The 15,324-nt window shown below is 43.5% G+C and overlaps 2 protein-coding genes across 2 annotated transcripts in view; both read left to right on the forward strand.

Annotated features, from left to right (window-relative positions):
* Positions 1 to 45: 45 nt before the first annotated feature.
* On the forward strand, positions 46 to 8,715 carry LOC308173975 (DNA (cytosine-5)-methyltransferase 3C-like; the record flags this gene model as incomplete). Its single annotated transcript, XM_080549028.1, has 12 exons — positions 46 to 559; positions 2,860 to 2,939; positions 4,374 to 4,486; positions 4,822 to 5,005; positions 5,200 to 5,284; positions 5,439 to 5,584; positions 5,760 to 5,850; positions 6,432 to 6,580; positions 6,842 to 6,927; positions 7,718 to 7,793; positions 8,031 to 8,152; positions 8,429 to 8,715. The coding sequence occupies 12 exons, from the start codon at positions 46 to 48 to the stop codon at positions 8,577 to 8,579; spliced, it is 1,797 nt and encodes a 598-aa protein (XP_080405154.1). The 3' UTR covers positions 8,580 to 8,715.
* A 5,335-nt stretch (positions 8,716 to 14,050) lies between these two features.
* The window catches only part of thumpd2 (THUMP domain containing 2), a gene marked incomplete at both ends in the record, with an annotated part of 7,052 nt that continues 5,778 nt past the window's right edge, over positions 14,051 to 15,324 (forward strand). The window contains 2 exons of the mRNA XM_080549029.1: positions 14,051 to 14,161; positions 14,724 to 14,856. Of these exons, the coding sequence (XP_080405155.1) occupies positions 14,051 to 14,161; positions 14,724 to 14,856 (244 nt within the window). The remainder of the gene's footprint in view (positions 14,162 to 14,723; positions 14,857 to 15,324) is intronic.

Raw genomic sequence — 15,324 nt, forward strand, 5'->3', positions numbered from 1 at the left:
AGTTATGTATATATACATTGTTATGTTGTTTATAAACAGACGGAGATGGCTCTGGATGTGAAGCTCCAACCCGTCGACCCGGAGCCCAAACCCAAGACCTCTGCGCCGCCGAAGAAGATAGACCCAGACTTCCAAACGCCAGATGCTGACTCTGGCTCTGGGGTCGACCCGGAGCCCAAACCCAAGGCCTCTGCGCCGCGCCGCAAGAAAGTCGGCAGGCCGAAGAAGATAGACCCAGACTTCCAAACGCCAGACTCTGGCTCTGGGCTCGACACAGTTCTACCCTCTGGCTCTGGGGTCGACCCGGAGCCCAAACGCAAGACCTCTGCGCCGCGCCGCAAGAAAGTCGGCAGGCAGAAGAAGATAGACCCAGACTTCCAAACGTCTGACTCTGGCTCTGGGGTCGACCCGGAGCCCAGGCGCGGGCCGTACGCTGTGAAAGGTGCCAAAGGGAAGAAGACGGACCCCGAGTACCTGCCGCCAGACAAAAGACCCAGGTCCTACTACAAAGCCAAGGAGCAGAGCGAGGCCTACGTTCAACCAGACCAGACGTTAAGAGGTAAGGTCGCCGGAACTTTCAAGATGTTGGATCTGGAGACCGGAGATACTAGTGTACTTCTGATAATCGCCTTCAGAATGACTTCTATGAAATGAATACGTATACGCTAGGGCTGGGCAAACGATCAACATTTCTTTTTCGATAATCGCAAGAATTAACGATCAATTATCGATTAATCGATAAGCTTTTTTTCCATAAAAAAGTAAAAAAAAAAAAAAAAATGTATTTTTTTTTTCCTTGGGGAAATTTTTTTATGTGTTGCTATTGCACACATTCATTCATTCACATTCAAACTAGACACTACAGTCAGATAACAATCCTCTTAAACAAGGCAGTGAGGAGCTTAAATTGTTTAACTTAAAAACACATTTTATGTTATAAATAAAAATATAGAAAATAAGTAACTCACCATAGGAGCAGTAAAAAAACAGTTACTCACAAATAGGAGGATGACTGAAAACGTTAGTGTCCTTAAGAGCGTCCAGCTTAACTTAAATTTAAACTCCAGCGAGAGACTGTAGGCGGCAGGCCTACTGGTTCTTGTTCAGAAAGATGATCATGTTAACATTTTCAGGGGTGAGAGACGAACGCAATCTGGTGACACGTGGACAAACTAATTTCCATTATTATTATTATTTATTAAAAAAAATAAAGATTATCGAGTAAAATATTTTGTGATCGACCAAGATCCTTATCGATCAATTATCGATCGTCGATCATTGATGCCCACCCCTAGTATACGCTCTTCAAACCCTCACTACATTACAGATATGCACCCGCTGTGGAATTGTTTAAAAAATATTGATTTAGAGACCAGAGGACTAATTTTCAAAATATTCACCTCCTCAAAATGGAACTGTCTTCGGTTCTACTCACCACTCCTTCTTAGAACTGCCTGCATCAACTACCCTCCTTTAGACTGAACTATCCACTCTGGACAGATACTTAAAATCATGTTTTGTATTTGCAGTATTTACCTATTTGTTTGCTTTTGTTTTTCTCTGTTCACTGTTACACTGCTACCTATGATGACGCATCCTGACTGTTTGTTTGTTTACATTTGTTTTCCAGAGAAAATGGTGCGCAAGGTTTTGGACAAGGGAATAGACATTGAAGGTAAAAGGCTGTGCCAACATCTGCACATTTATTTATTTATTTTAAATTATCATTCTTTTTTAAATGATTAGTGAATAATGACATATCCTAAGATTATAATCCATGTCTTACTCGTTCATTCTTTGGTTGACTCGTGAAATCAGACACCAGTGTTTCCTCCAGGAATTTTTACCATGGTGGCGGGTAGATTTTTTCGCGTGCACGCGCATGAAACGCGCACGCGCGCTCAAAACAACGAAAAAACAACAAAAAACAAAACATTTTAAATGCTGCTATTGTTTGCGAAGTTACAAGATCGTTAAGGGCTCTGCACACAGCGTGCGATTTCTGTTGCGCGTCGCCGTCAACGTTCCATTTTGAAGTTTGAATGGAAGTCTATGAGAACATACAACAGAAATTGCATCGCACGCTGTGTGCAGAGCCCTTTAGCCCGCAGCGCAGAGCGCACAATGTATACGAGTTGACTCGCTGGAACGAGACAGGCCGCAAGACCACCACACACGTGCCATATCATACCGTCTCATCATAATTATTACATCGTATTTATCATCATATTTTTCACTATGTGTGGTTACCTGACCGTCTTCCTCATCTTCTGGTACTTTTCGTTTGAAATACTTTAACAAACTCCTCTGAAAATGGAACCAGGAATTTATGAACACATAGCTAGCTAACATTGCTAGCTAACATTTCTGGCAATTACTTTAAGTAGTTCTAAGGTAGCGGAAACATAATTGTTTCACAAAATAGCCTGATTTAGTTGACCATGAACATCAGACTACATTACGAATGTTCATTTAAAATACTTGTATACTGAGCACTGGTATAAGAACACGAACCATAGAATGCAATAACCCACCGTCGTGCTGATGCAGTGTTGCTAATCAATCTGTAATGGATTGTAACACCTGAAGTAGTTTGTAGACTAGACGCAGCCTACCTAGATGTATTCGACCAATCACAAAACAGTTTTGCAAGCGCGTCGCTTCGCGCTTGTGGGTGTGTCTAGCGCTGTGAAGGTCTGAAAAGCGGCCTAAATCTTTTTTTTTTTTGGGGGTTGAGAAATCTGCATGGTGGCGGAGGAAATTCCATCAGGGCGGACCGCCACGATGAAATGCATGTAGAGGAAACACTGAGACACTCATTCATTCACTTAAAAAGAGTGTTTTATTATCTTTCTGCAGAGTTCTGTCTTTGCTGCGGCACAGACGACGTTGAGACGTTTCATCCGCTCTTCGAAGGAAGTCTCTGTTCCAAATGCAAAGTAAGACAATAACCCTATCGAACTCTCTTCCAGTTCTTTCTACGGCGGTATTTTACTATTCTAATTTAGCAGTGTTCATTTTGGCAGCTATTTTAGATTTAGTCTTAGTCTTTAAATGAAAATGCATGTTAGTTTTAGTCACACTTAGTCAATTTTATCCTTCTTAGTTTTAGTCTAGTTTTAGTCAACGGAATTAATTACATTTTAGTCTAGTTTTAGTCACATTTAATAGTCCCTCTTATAGCGACATTCAACTCCTTTCCTTTCTTCCTGCGTTGTCTACAACAGCATAATAGTCCAGCGTTCCCAAATTTCCCCCCAGGGGGATCATTAAAGTATATATTATCTTGCAGTACCTAAATTGTCCATTAGATGTCTCTTCATAGGATAGGTCTAGGAGGAAGTTATTAAAAATAGTAAGATGGAGTATGACATGCTATGCCCTGTGCTGTGTTGAAGTAAAGACAAGACAGGTATTGGGAATTGGATGGAAATGTATGGGTTATATCAAGTAAGCTGGGGTTTCAACAGATATAATATATTGTGGTGGGTTGACATAATTCACCCTCGGAACTATGAGTTGGGAGTATTGTTCCGCACGGACAGTTAAGTGCGTGGTACCCGAGTTGTTTATTCAGTTCTACTTACTGCTTGAGTGTGTTGTTGGCAATCGTTCATGTCCTTCATTAAACGTTTAGCTTTGTCATTTGACACGGCGCCTACGACTCCCGTCTCTCGGCACTACTATATATAATAAGTCTTGCAGCAACATTTGATTTCACTGTTTATGTAATATTCTTACCGTAGCTGGATATCTAGCTAGTCTCTCTCTCCCATCGATGCAATGTTGCTGTGTTGTCCTCATTACTACTAAGGTTAGGGTTAGCTTTGTCGTGTTCTTCCCAGCTATTTTGAAGCCACATCGTTTCTCTTCAGCTATTACGGTGCATTGTGTTTTATTTTCTGTTGCGTTATAATTAAAGTGTGTCCATATATCTATTCTTTTCTTTCTTCCATTACCAATTACTGACTGCTTGTGCTTGAACTTCAGCCATCGTGTAGCTTTGGCACACTTCTTGCGCGCGTCTGGGCATGAATGAATGAAAGATTGCGCGGAAGATGGTTAGACCAGGCTACAACCAAGAATGCACTGCACTCGAAAAGAAAATTCATTATGGATATTCATGTGAATGTCCGTTAGGCCACCACAAACATTTTAGTCTCGTCTTAGTCTCGTCAACGAAAGTCAAAATAGTTTAGTCACAGTTTTTATTTTCAAAGATGAATTTCGTGACGTCAACGTCACGTCTTCGTCATGGGAAAAAGTTCGTTAGCGCCTATTTTTCGTCAACGTTTTCGCTAACGAAATTAACACTGTAATCTAGGGACTTTATTCTAGAATTGTGGTAACGCTGAACATTCCCCTTCCGACAGGACAACTTCTCAGAGACTCTGTATCTCTATGACAAGGACGGCTACCAGTCCTACTGCACGGTGTGCTGCTATGGTCTGGAGGTCATCCTGTGTGGCCACGACAGCTGCTTTCGGTGAGTTAGCCTAGCGTCTTTGCTTTTCTCGTGAGACTTATCAAAAATAAGCCTAGATTTTCCTTTAGCAACGTTGATCTCGCACAAACCGTATGAGTACACAGCAACAATACAGCCTTTGGGAGTTGTCTTGTGTCGATCCTCTTCTTCTCTCCTTGTCTGTGGAATGCGTTCGTATCTTCAAGTGTTTTTATGCGTGTAAGTCAACTCGGTCAGTCTCACACAGAGTGCGAGACGTCCCATACGGTGTCAATACTCTGACGTGGCTGACAAACACAGGACGGGTTTTGAGGTGAGCTAGCTGAGATCCCACCCCTGTCCTGTCCTCTTCCCAGCGTCTTCTGCGTGAACTGTCTGGACATCCTGGTGGGGCCCGGGACCTTTGACTCTCTGAAGGACATGGACCCGTGGATCTGCTACCTGTGCCAGCCCGACTGCCGCCACGGGACCCTCAAACCCCGGCTGGACTGGAGCATCCGCGTTCAGACCTTCTTCGCCAACAACAGCGCCATGGAGTTTGTGAGTGGCCTAGAAGTAGGGGGCTTGTTGGACAATCTTATCGAAATGAAGAGCCGTGATTTGTAGAACCAGGCAACGGGGAGGGGGGGGGGGGGGGGGGGCGGGGGGTGTTGTGGCCATGTTAGTATGGTTCATTATGAGGTGAATGATTGGCCAGTAAGTGAAGGAGTGTGTTTGACCGTTGCCCCCTCTAGGAGCCTCACCGTGTTTACCCATCCATCCCTGCCAACCTGCGTCGGCCAATCAGGGTCCTCTCGCTGTTCGATGGCATCGCCACAGGTCAGCAGCTCACCAACACAATATCCTGCTGTTCTGATTCTGCTGTTCTGATTCTACTGTTCTGATTCTACTATGTGCTCTGCGGTAGAAGCGAGAGATCAAAGATTATCTGTCGTATAACATATAACATATAACATATAACACGTGACCCCAGGTTACCTGGTCCTGAAAGACCTGGGCTTCAAGGTGGAGACATACGTGGCGTCAGAGGTCTGTGAGGAGTCCATCTCCGTCTCCATCGTCAACCACGACGGCAAGATCATCCATGTGGACAACGTGCGGGAGATCACCAAACAACACGTACGGATTCATTTTTTGCTTAATCACGTTTCATACTGTGAGTACAATGCGCCCAATGAGCATGTGTGGTCTCAGGTTTTTCCATTACGGCAGAAAATAATTAGCCACTCAAGTAGGCCTTGAATTGTGTCTATCTATATTTAATGTATACGACAATCTTGCTTTCCAATTCCAGGTTGAGAAATGGGGTCCGTTTGATCTACTCATCGGAGGAAGCCCTTGCAACGACTTATCCATCGTCAATCCAGCCCGGAAAGGATTGTATGGTGTGTGATTTCAAACGTTTACCTTTTGATTCAATTGTTTCGGCGTTTCTCTACCTCTGTGTAGTATTTATTAGATATTACCAACAGGGGCGGTGTGAGACTGACTGATGAGAAGTAGAGAAGTAGTGAATCTGTCCATGAGCTGCTCTTTGCTCCGCTATCCGGTTCCTTTAGTTCTTCCTCCTCATACAGGGATCCTCACTCCTGGTCCTGGAGGGCCGTGGTCCTGACACACCTGATTCACTTCATCATTGTTCTGAAGATCAGTCGATACTAGGTGATAGTTGAATTAGGTGTGATAGCAGCCCTAGTCTGGGACAACAACCAGGACCCCCCTGGTCCTGGAGACCCTCTGTGGCTCCCCAGGACCAGGTTTGAGTAACAGGGGTCAGGAGGGTGGTGTAACAGGACCAGGGTTGAGTATCGGGTGGGTGGTGTAACAGGGCCTGCTGCTGTGTGCTCCCTGCCTGGGTCTGGTGGGTGGTGTAACAGGGGTCTGGTGGGTGGGGTAACAGGGCCAGGGTTGAGTATCAGGGTGGGTGGTGTAACAGGGCCTGCTGCTGTGTGCTCCCTGCCTGCAGAGGGTTCCGGGCGCCTGTTCTTCGACTACTACAGGCTGCTCCACGTCCTGAAGCCTGGAGAGGAAGACCCTCGGCCCTTCTTCTGGATGTTTGAGAACGTGACGTTCATGGCCGGCAAGGACAAGAACGCCATCTGTCGCTTCCTGGAGGTCGGCCACTCTCCTCTTTTCATCCTCTTTTCATCCGCTTTGTATCCCGTATCTGTCATACTTTCACATTGATGATGTGACAACATTGGATTGAGATGTTATGACAGTGATGTCTGTTTGCGATTGTTTTCTACTTTTAAAGTTGTAATCAGAGTAATTACATGGTTACAAGTTGTGATGGAGTAACTCAGTGTGTGTTGTTGTTATTCAGGTTTCAGTTTTAGGAGTGATTGTAGTGTAAAACTGTGGTGTGGTTGACAGTGTAACCCGGTGATGGTGGATGCTGTGACGGTCAGCCCGGCCCACAGAGCCCGGTTCTTCTGGGGGAACATCCCTGGCATGGACAGGTACGGGGACTTACACATCTCGTGACGTTAGAACTATAAGGTTGTAAAAAAATATGTTTTTTACGTAATCTGATCCATTAGGTGTTTATTAATGCCTGTGTGGTGTTATTTAAAAAATGTTGAAATTTTTTAGTTAGTAAAAATAAAATACAAAGGTTCCATCTCACAAAACATAATGGAATGTAAAAACTTTGACGCTCAATATCTCTGAACTGCCCTAAACTGAGATAGAACCTTATAATTCTATGCTCACGATCTTATACTTACACATGATTATCCTACCATCAAACGACCTGTAGCCTCTCTGATCCACATGTCATCAACCTTAACCAAAAAACAAATCATTGATATTTCAAAATGAAAGTGTACAGTGATGAATGAAATTGATCCTCCCTCTTCTGTGTGTATGTGCCAAAAAGGGGAGGCAGGTAGCCTAATGTGATGTGAGCCGGATATGAGCTGGTGACCGGAGGGTTGCTGGCATCATATCCAAGGTGCCTACCACTGCCATTGTGCCCTTGAGCAAGGCACTTAACCCCTAATTGCTCCAGGGGCACTGACTATGGCTGACCCTGTGCCTAGAGCAAAGAATACATTCGGGTGTAATCTAAAAACATTCCGAATCTAAGGTGTCTCAGACAATCCTTCAAACAGTCCTTTCTCAGGCTGAGACATACCTCAGACAGGCTCCCTGGTTGGGTGACCTTTCTTAACTGGTTTAAGGTTTCAGTTTCCCCTCCTGTGGTATAGAATCTGTTGTTTGATCCTGTGTGTGTTTGTCTTCCTCCAGACCCATTATCGCCTCCCAGAACGACAACCTCAGCCTTCAGGACTGCCTGGAGACCGGCATCGGAAGGCAAGCCCAGGTCAGAACAATCTCAGCCGGTCCTATACTTGTGCCCTAAACAGTAACCGTACCAGTCCTGTTTTGTGTTCCTGTTCCTGTTGCGGTCCTGTTTGTGTTCTTTCAAAACCTGCTGTCATGTTGCTTTTCACACCGTTTCCATCGGACGTAATTCAACATTATTCCCCGTTCCGACGTACACTGTATCCAAGTGAATTCCTCGATGTCTTATGTTGTTGTTTGTGTTCTGTTGGCGCAGTACGTCAAAGTGCGGACCATTACCACCAAGACGAACTCTCTGAAGCAGGGCAAGGCCGAGAGCAAGTGCCCTGTGCTGATGAACGGCAAGGAGGACATGCTGTGGGCCACCGAACTGGAGAAGTACGCGTCTCTTCTCATTTGCCACTTTTTTTTTTCTTCCTCTTTTCATATTGATTCTTAGAGACAGTTGGGAATTGAGGGGCAGATAGATGAGGGAGGATTTGAGTATTGTATATACTAAGATGGTGGCAGGATTTGAACCCCGGCCCTCTTCTTACATTCCTAGTCGTTACCCGTGACCAGTAAACCACTGGACTGGACCAGAATCTCATTTCACTTCCTGAAGTTAACCGTTTTATCTTTTTTGGGGGGGGTTTCATCTGTCCCTCCTTCCAGGATCTTTGGGTTCCCGAAGCACTACACGGACGCGGGGAACATGAACCGGCAGCAGAGGCAGATGGTCCTGGGGAAGTCGTGGAGTGTCCCTGTCATTCGCCACCTCTTCGCTCCCCTCAAAGACTACTTCGCCTGCGAGCAGCTTCCGTGAGATGGGGGAGGAGAGGATGCTAACAGGAGGAGGAGTTCTGGGTTACCCCCCCCCCCCCCCCCCACTGCACTGTCACTTTCTACTTCACTTCTGAGGTCCAGCCCCTGCTCATCGACGGAGCGAGCGTGGAGAGAGTCTCAACTAGGGATGGGACGATTATCGTGTTTATCGTTAATCGCGATAAAAACACCCGCGCTAACTTTATCGTGGAGAATTTTTATTAGTTGAATAATCGTCATAATCGTTTTTTTTTATTTTTTAATTTTTATTTTTATTATTATTATTTTTAAATGACTGGACTTTTTAAATAGGCACTACATTTTATAAACACTGCTTTGTCTGACTGGTGGTCCCCAGCTGATGACCCAGTTAGGCCCACATAGGTGTTCAGTGAGGTGTCACAGCACACCTGTTCTAAAGGCACTGTTGGAGGTGCGTCAGGCAGCAATGCCCAGCAGGAGTACCATCACCTGTATCATGATTTGATCTGTCTGTTTTTATTGTATGTATTAATGTATGTGACCTATGTGTGTTTTTTGTTGTTGTTGTTAATATTTTTATTGAGTTTCACAGAGACATGTACACAACAGGACATAACAACAACAACTAGTATCCGTGGGGGAGGTTAATGTCCCATTAATAGTAGAAAACTAGTTTTGCACTTTGTTATGCAGTACATTGTCCATAAACAATAACAGAAAATGTTCTTTCTCTCTTTTTTTTTTATTTAAACAAACTAACAAACAAAGACAAACAAAACAAAACAAAAACAAAAAAACAGGGGGGGAGGAGGCCATGTCACATATCAGAAATAAACAGAAAAGAAAATGACAACAAATGCCATAATATATGGGGGGATCACCCCCATCGGAGACAGCATCCATGTCTTACAGTCCTAAACACAGCGGCAGCACAACACCAGCACAGTAAATAATATTGTGACCCATACATTGTAGATCTGTTACACATTAGTCTTGTGTACTTTCTTGAGTGTAATCCACCAAACCTTTCATTACAATGGCAGCCAGTCTGGTACCAATATAATCTAAGAACGGAGACCAAATCTTATAGAATGTCTTTATCTTACACTTAGACCTATATGTCAGATATTCCATAGGAATCATATCAAAAATTACCTTGTGCCATCCAGCTATTGTAGGCGGTTTGCAGTCTATCCATTTCAGCAATATATTTTTCCTTGCACAAAAAGTGAGGATACACAGAAGTCTTTTGGAATGCATACTTTTAAGTTGTTTGTCTGGCAACCCAAACAATAGACACATGGGGTCCTTATCCAATGTAACATCTAGAATTAGATGAATTTTATCCACTATACCTTTCCAGTAATCATCTATATATCTACAAGTCCAAACACAATGAACAAAGCTCCCAACCTCGGTAATACACTTTGTACACATTTCCGATTTGTTATGATCCATCCATTTTATGTCTAAATTGGGGAGTAATCTGCAAACGTTGTAGTAGTCTAAATTGTGTTTCCTTCGTCCTATTACAGATTGAGATGTCGTTTGCCGATTGCCATATTAGTGACCAAGTAAGTTGCTTCATCAGTATTAATGTTCAGGTCATTATTCCAGTCTTTGGGCGTAAATGCAGGTTTGCCTTTATCATATTTCGAAAGTGCTCTATACCCAAGCCCCAGAATGCCTCTCGTCTTTCCAGCAGAGACTATCTCCTCCAGCGGAGAGGGTTGGTGACAGAGGCCAGTGTCTTTTTGGCTATTTACAAAACTTCGTATCTGAAGGTATCTGAAAAACTCATTTCGTGGTAGGTCATATTTCTTACATAATTGGTCAAATGAAAGTAGTATTTCCGTATCATATACATGTCCGATAGTAACCATCCCTTTGCTGTCCCACCGCTTGAAACCCCTATCTGTGGCACCAGGGGAGAAGTCTGTTGCCCCAAACTGGCGAGAGGGAGGATGTAACAATCGTATGTTATAAATAAATAGTAATATAATTGAGATTTCTCACATGAGCCGCGCGCGAATATCCTCACAGAAATTTGTCTCGCGCGATTGTTCAGCCTGCATGGGTAACGTGACTGTCAAGTCAGCCTTGTCAGTCAGTCACTAACGTATGCTAGCCTTCTCACCATGGCTGCATCGGCCCCGTGTCCATTGCCTCACCTTTCCAGGGTTGCACGCAGGCTTCTATGCATACCTGCAACTAGTGTTCCTTCAGAGAGAGTGTTTAGTGCCAGTGGGCACTGGGCACATACTCACACCTCTCCGAGCACAGCTAAAGGCAGAAAAAGTGAACATGTTGACATTTTTGCACTTTAACCTATCTTGAAGCTTTCAAGTCTCTAAGCCACAAGGCTAGCACTCAGTTTGATGACAGAAAAGTGTCAGTGTTCAAGTTTTGTTTGACAGTATTTTTTCCCTTTATTTATGCAGTGATACCTTATAATAAATAAAAAAATTATATTTTTAAGATAAGATTTTTTAAGATAAGATTTTTATTTTTGTCAAGATGTCATCATCAAGAAGGCACAACAGCGGCTCTTCTTCCTGAGAGTCCTCACAGGACAGGAGATGCTGGTGGCCTTCTACCGCTGCGCAGTGGAGAGCATCCTCACCTACTGCATCTGCAACTGGTTCACCAGCTGCACAGCCGCAGAGAGGAATGCGCTACAGAGAGTCGTGAGAACGGCCCAGAAGATCACCGGCGCCCCCCTCCCCTCTCTGGAAGAGCTGTACAACACACGCTGCCTCAGGAAGGCCTCCAAGATCTCCAGAGACCCATCCCACCCTGGGTACGAACACTTTGCTCGTCTGCCCTCGAACAGGCGGTACAGGACCATGTTCGCAAGGACAAACAGACTGAAGCTCAGCTTCTACCCCAGGGCCATTCAGGCCCTGAACACAGCAAAGACCTAGGTTCTGGGCCCTGGACAGTCTGGACGGATTGATGGCAGCTGCTGGATTGAAAATCAGGTGTAGTGCTGAGGCACAAATGTGTACATTTCAAGCCTGCAAACTGCGACACTTTAAATGAATGTGCAATAACACTATGTGCAATATGACAACCCTAGGGTACATAAGGTTGCAGAGAATAGGAAATGTTAGAATAGGTATAGCATAGCATAGAGTACAGCACAGTGTTTTATTTGTACAGTATAGTATAGTGGATAGTGTACATAGCCTTTATTTATGTAAACCAGCTCCTTTCCCTTCTTGTTTTTTTTAGTTTTTTTTCTTTCCTAGCACCAGGGGAGCCCCCCCTCCCAAATTTCGTTGTTTGGTACCTGTAATATATCAATGACAATAAAGACCATTCATTCATTCTGTCAAAGCTGTGTCAGTCGTGTCAGTTGTGTCAGTCGGAGTGTGAGCAATCCCTGGAGTCGCTGTACGAGGGACTGGCCAACCGCTACAGTGCTGCTGCAATTGAGAAGGCCAACTACCAGTGGGTGGACAGATATGAATCCTCATCCTCACATTTTTATAACCAGTTTAAATACATATTTCACAAAAAACATGTTTCACTTTCTTTTAACATTCACATGTATGTGAGTAAAAGAGAAGATTTTCATATGTCAGCATTCTTTTCTGTCTACAAAACATGACCATTATTAATTACACATTTATTTCTCAGATTCCCTTGTGTTCATTTCAACACGGTTGGTGTTTTCTGGAGCTGGCTTGATTAGGGATTGCTTAGGGATTTTCTCCTCCTCTTCCTCCTCCCTGCAATTTGTATGGCACTCCTCTTTCTAGCTATATTCATATTTATTCTCCTCTCTCTTACTGTGCTTGGGCCTCTCCTCCTCATCGTTGCTATATTTGTATCAACCAGCCTCCCTTTTTATTCTATTTGTGCCTCTCCTCATTTCTCTGGATGTACACATAACTCTCCTCTTCCTCAGTTCTGCTGTACTTGGGCTTCTCCTCGTTCTACTTCTTATTTTTAGACTTCTCATCCTTCTGCTTCTCCTCGTCCTTCTTCTCCCTTTGCTGTGTTTAGGCTTTCCCTCCTTCTCTGTGCTGTTTTTGTGTTCGTCCACCTTTTTCCAGTTTTGGCGCCTCCTCGAGGACTGCAGGGTTCCACTAGCATGGCATCACCTGGCACCTGGCATCACCATGGCATCACCTGGCCCAAAAAAAAGAGTTCTTTTCTTTTACATTTAAATAGTTTTGTCTCTATGAATTTCATGTCTCTATGAAAATATGTCTCAGCCTACTGTCTATTTTTGTCTTGAAACCATTTGTGACGATCCACACTTGGTCCTATAGTGGGCGCTATTACACCTGTTGTCCTGTCGACCTTCCAGATGGGCTCAGGTGTGGTTGGTCATGCTAATTATCCCAGGAACCTTAAAGAGTGGGTTTAGATTCATGCTCTCTCTCTTCCTTGTCGACCAGCAGCCGTTTTTGGTTGTCGTTACTATTTTCTTTATCATTATTTCAATTCTACATTATTTACGTTAATAAATCTCCTATTATTGTTATCCATGTGTCGTCTCCCTTTTTGTCACCTTGTCAAGAGCCAGGCAAGCGTAACACCATTGTTGTCCATATTTTTACTGTTGAATGTGTGGGTGGTGATGAGGCAGTACTGGTGGCTTAATGTGGTGGTGGTGGCGCCCCTAACATTTGGGGGGAGGGGGGCATCAAATCATACTCTCGCCTAGGGCACCTAAATGCCTAGGACCGGCCCTGGGTGGCTGTACACTGTGTGAGAGAGTGTAGCCACTTTTGCTGTGATGAACAAAAAAGACACATCAACTTTAAAACACACACCTTGAATGAAAGTCACACACCTTGACATTACATTATGTCCTGTATCAACAGAAGAAGTCAAACTAATGTCTGCACATTGGGTTAACAGTGACGCCATCAGTGTTCGATTGCTCTGTTATTGTGGTGTGATGCCTGGGTGATGATCTCTATCTGTGATGTATTGCTCTGTTCTGGTTAGTTGGTATTCAGTAAAGACACGCTGAAGCTATGCTACTAGTGTGTTGTGTGTTTATGACAACAAACATAATACAAACTACAAATGAATAGCTTTAAATCAAATAAATCATTATAGAGACACACTTTTGGAGGAAAGCTCCATTGAGTCCCATTCTTACTAGGTGCGCCCTCTGTTGGTGGGAGTGGGATATCTTTATATATATAGTCAATGAACCACAGAAGAGCACAAAATGGTGTATTCATGGTAGGGGGTTATTTTAATATGACAGGACAACTGTATCAACAAATAGTCAACACATTTATGATGTCATGATGTCAGAATAAATATTCTTTTTTCGTATTGACATTAATTTTTGACATGCGGGACGTTTGTCTGCTGAAAACCGATGTTTCCGACCGGACGTCTTTTAGTGAAGCACACACTTGAAAGTATCATTGGCAACCCATGCTGACATTAGTACCTTTTAGTTTTAGGATAATAAGCCACACTTCTTTTCTGAACAAAACCTCTATAATAATAATAATGATGAAAGAGTCCACTTCCCCCCAGCCTCATGTTCAACTCTACTGCACAGCTGGGAACGGCATGGAACCTTTCCTCGTAGAGGAGGTGAAGACCAAACTTGCAGCCAAAGATGTGAGTTAATAAAGCTGCCTTCCTTAAGATTCAAGCTTCAAGATTCAAGATTGCTTTATTGTCTGTCACACAGTGACAGAAATTCTCCTTTGACAGGCTTTGTGCAGTTCATGAATACAGTTTCCACATTAAAAACACACATAGGTCACATACATACAATAAAAACAGACAGACATAACAGTGTTTATAAAATGTAATGCCTATTTAAAAAGTCCAGTCATGAAAAATAATAGTAAAAAAACAAAAACAGTATCATGATTTAAAAAGCTAAAATGTTGTGCTTCCTATTTTAAAATGTTCACCAGTGGAAGTGGGGTAGTCTCTGATGTTTAGGTATACATTAGCATAGTAGCATTAGCTTTAGGTATTCTAAATCAATTCCAGTCCTAGGCTAGTGGCATACAATTCTCCTTTTATTATTTACTCATATTGTAACACATACAGTCAGCATATATAGCCATAATTTGATCTAATATTTACTAGACATTTCTCTTCATGTCTTAGTTAGGTAAAGTACCACAGTTCATGATTGAAACATCAAATAAAACTATTGTTGATTTAGGTGGATCGCATCCCTGGGAAAGTGTTCTTCACCACCTCCGTGGGAATCAAACAAGTGACCCAGCTGAAGTCTGCAGAGAGACTCTTTCTGCTGCTGAAGCGAGACGCGCCTCTCACAGCCCACTCCAGTACAGGTAGGCTACCTACAGTACCACCAGTGGTGTAGTCTACGTGATACGCAGGACTACGCCGTATACCCACTAGGAAAGGCCAAGGATTTCCATATACCCACTTAAAAATGTGTGAGGATACGTAACAGCGTTTTATGACAGAACTTTCACCCTTTCATTCATAAAATTCACCCCGTCTGTGTTACGAAGCACTTGACTTTTGGACCATTGGGACCTTATAACATGTAATGTTAGATATATAACGTTAGACAGGGAGCGTAGATGTATTTTTATGGCGTTCCGAAATGAACGATATGAGGCTGGGAGGGAAAAATCACAGTATACCCACTAGAAAAAACTAGACTACACCACTGAGTACCACACAGCAGTCACTAATAGACACCCTCCCCTCCTCCTCATCCTTCCTCTTCATCATCCTCCCTTGGCAGTGCCACAATCTCTACCTGGTCAATCATCACCCCCACCCCCCTG

This window comes from Nansenia antarctica (genome assembly GCF_963989245.1).
Source record: "Nansenia antarctica genome assembly, chromosome: 19".
NCBI lineage: Eukaryota > Metazoa > Chordata > Actinopteri > Argentiniformes > Microstomatidae > Nansenia > Nansenia antarctica.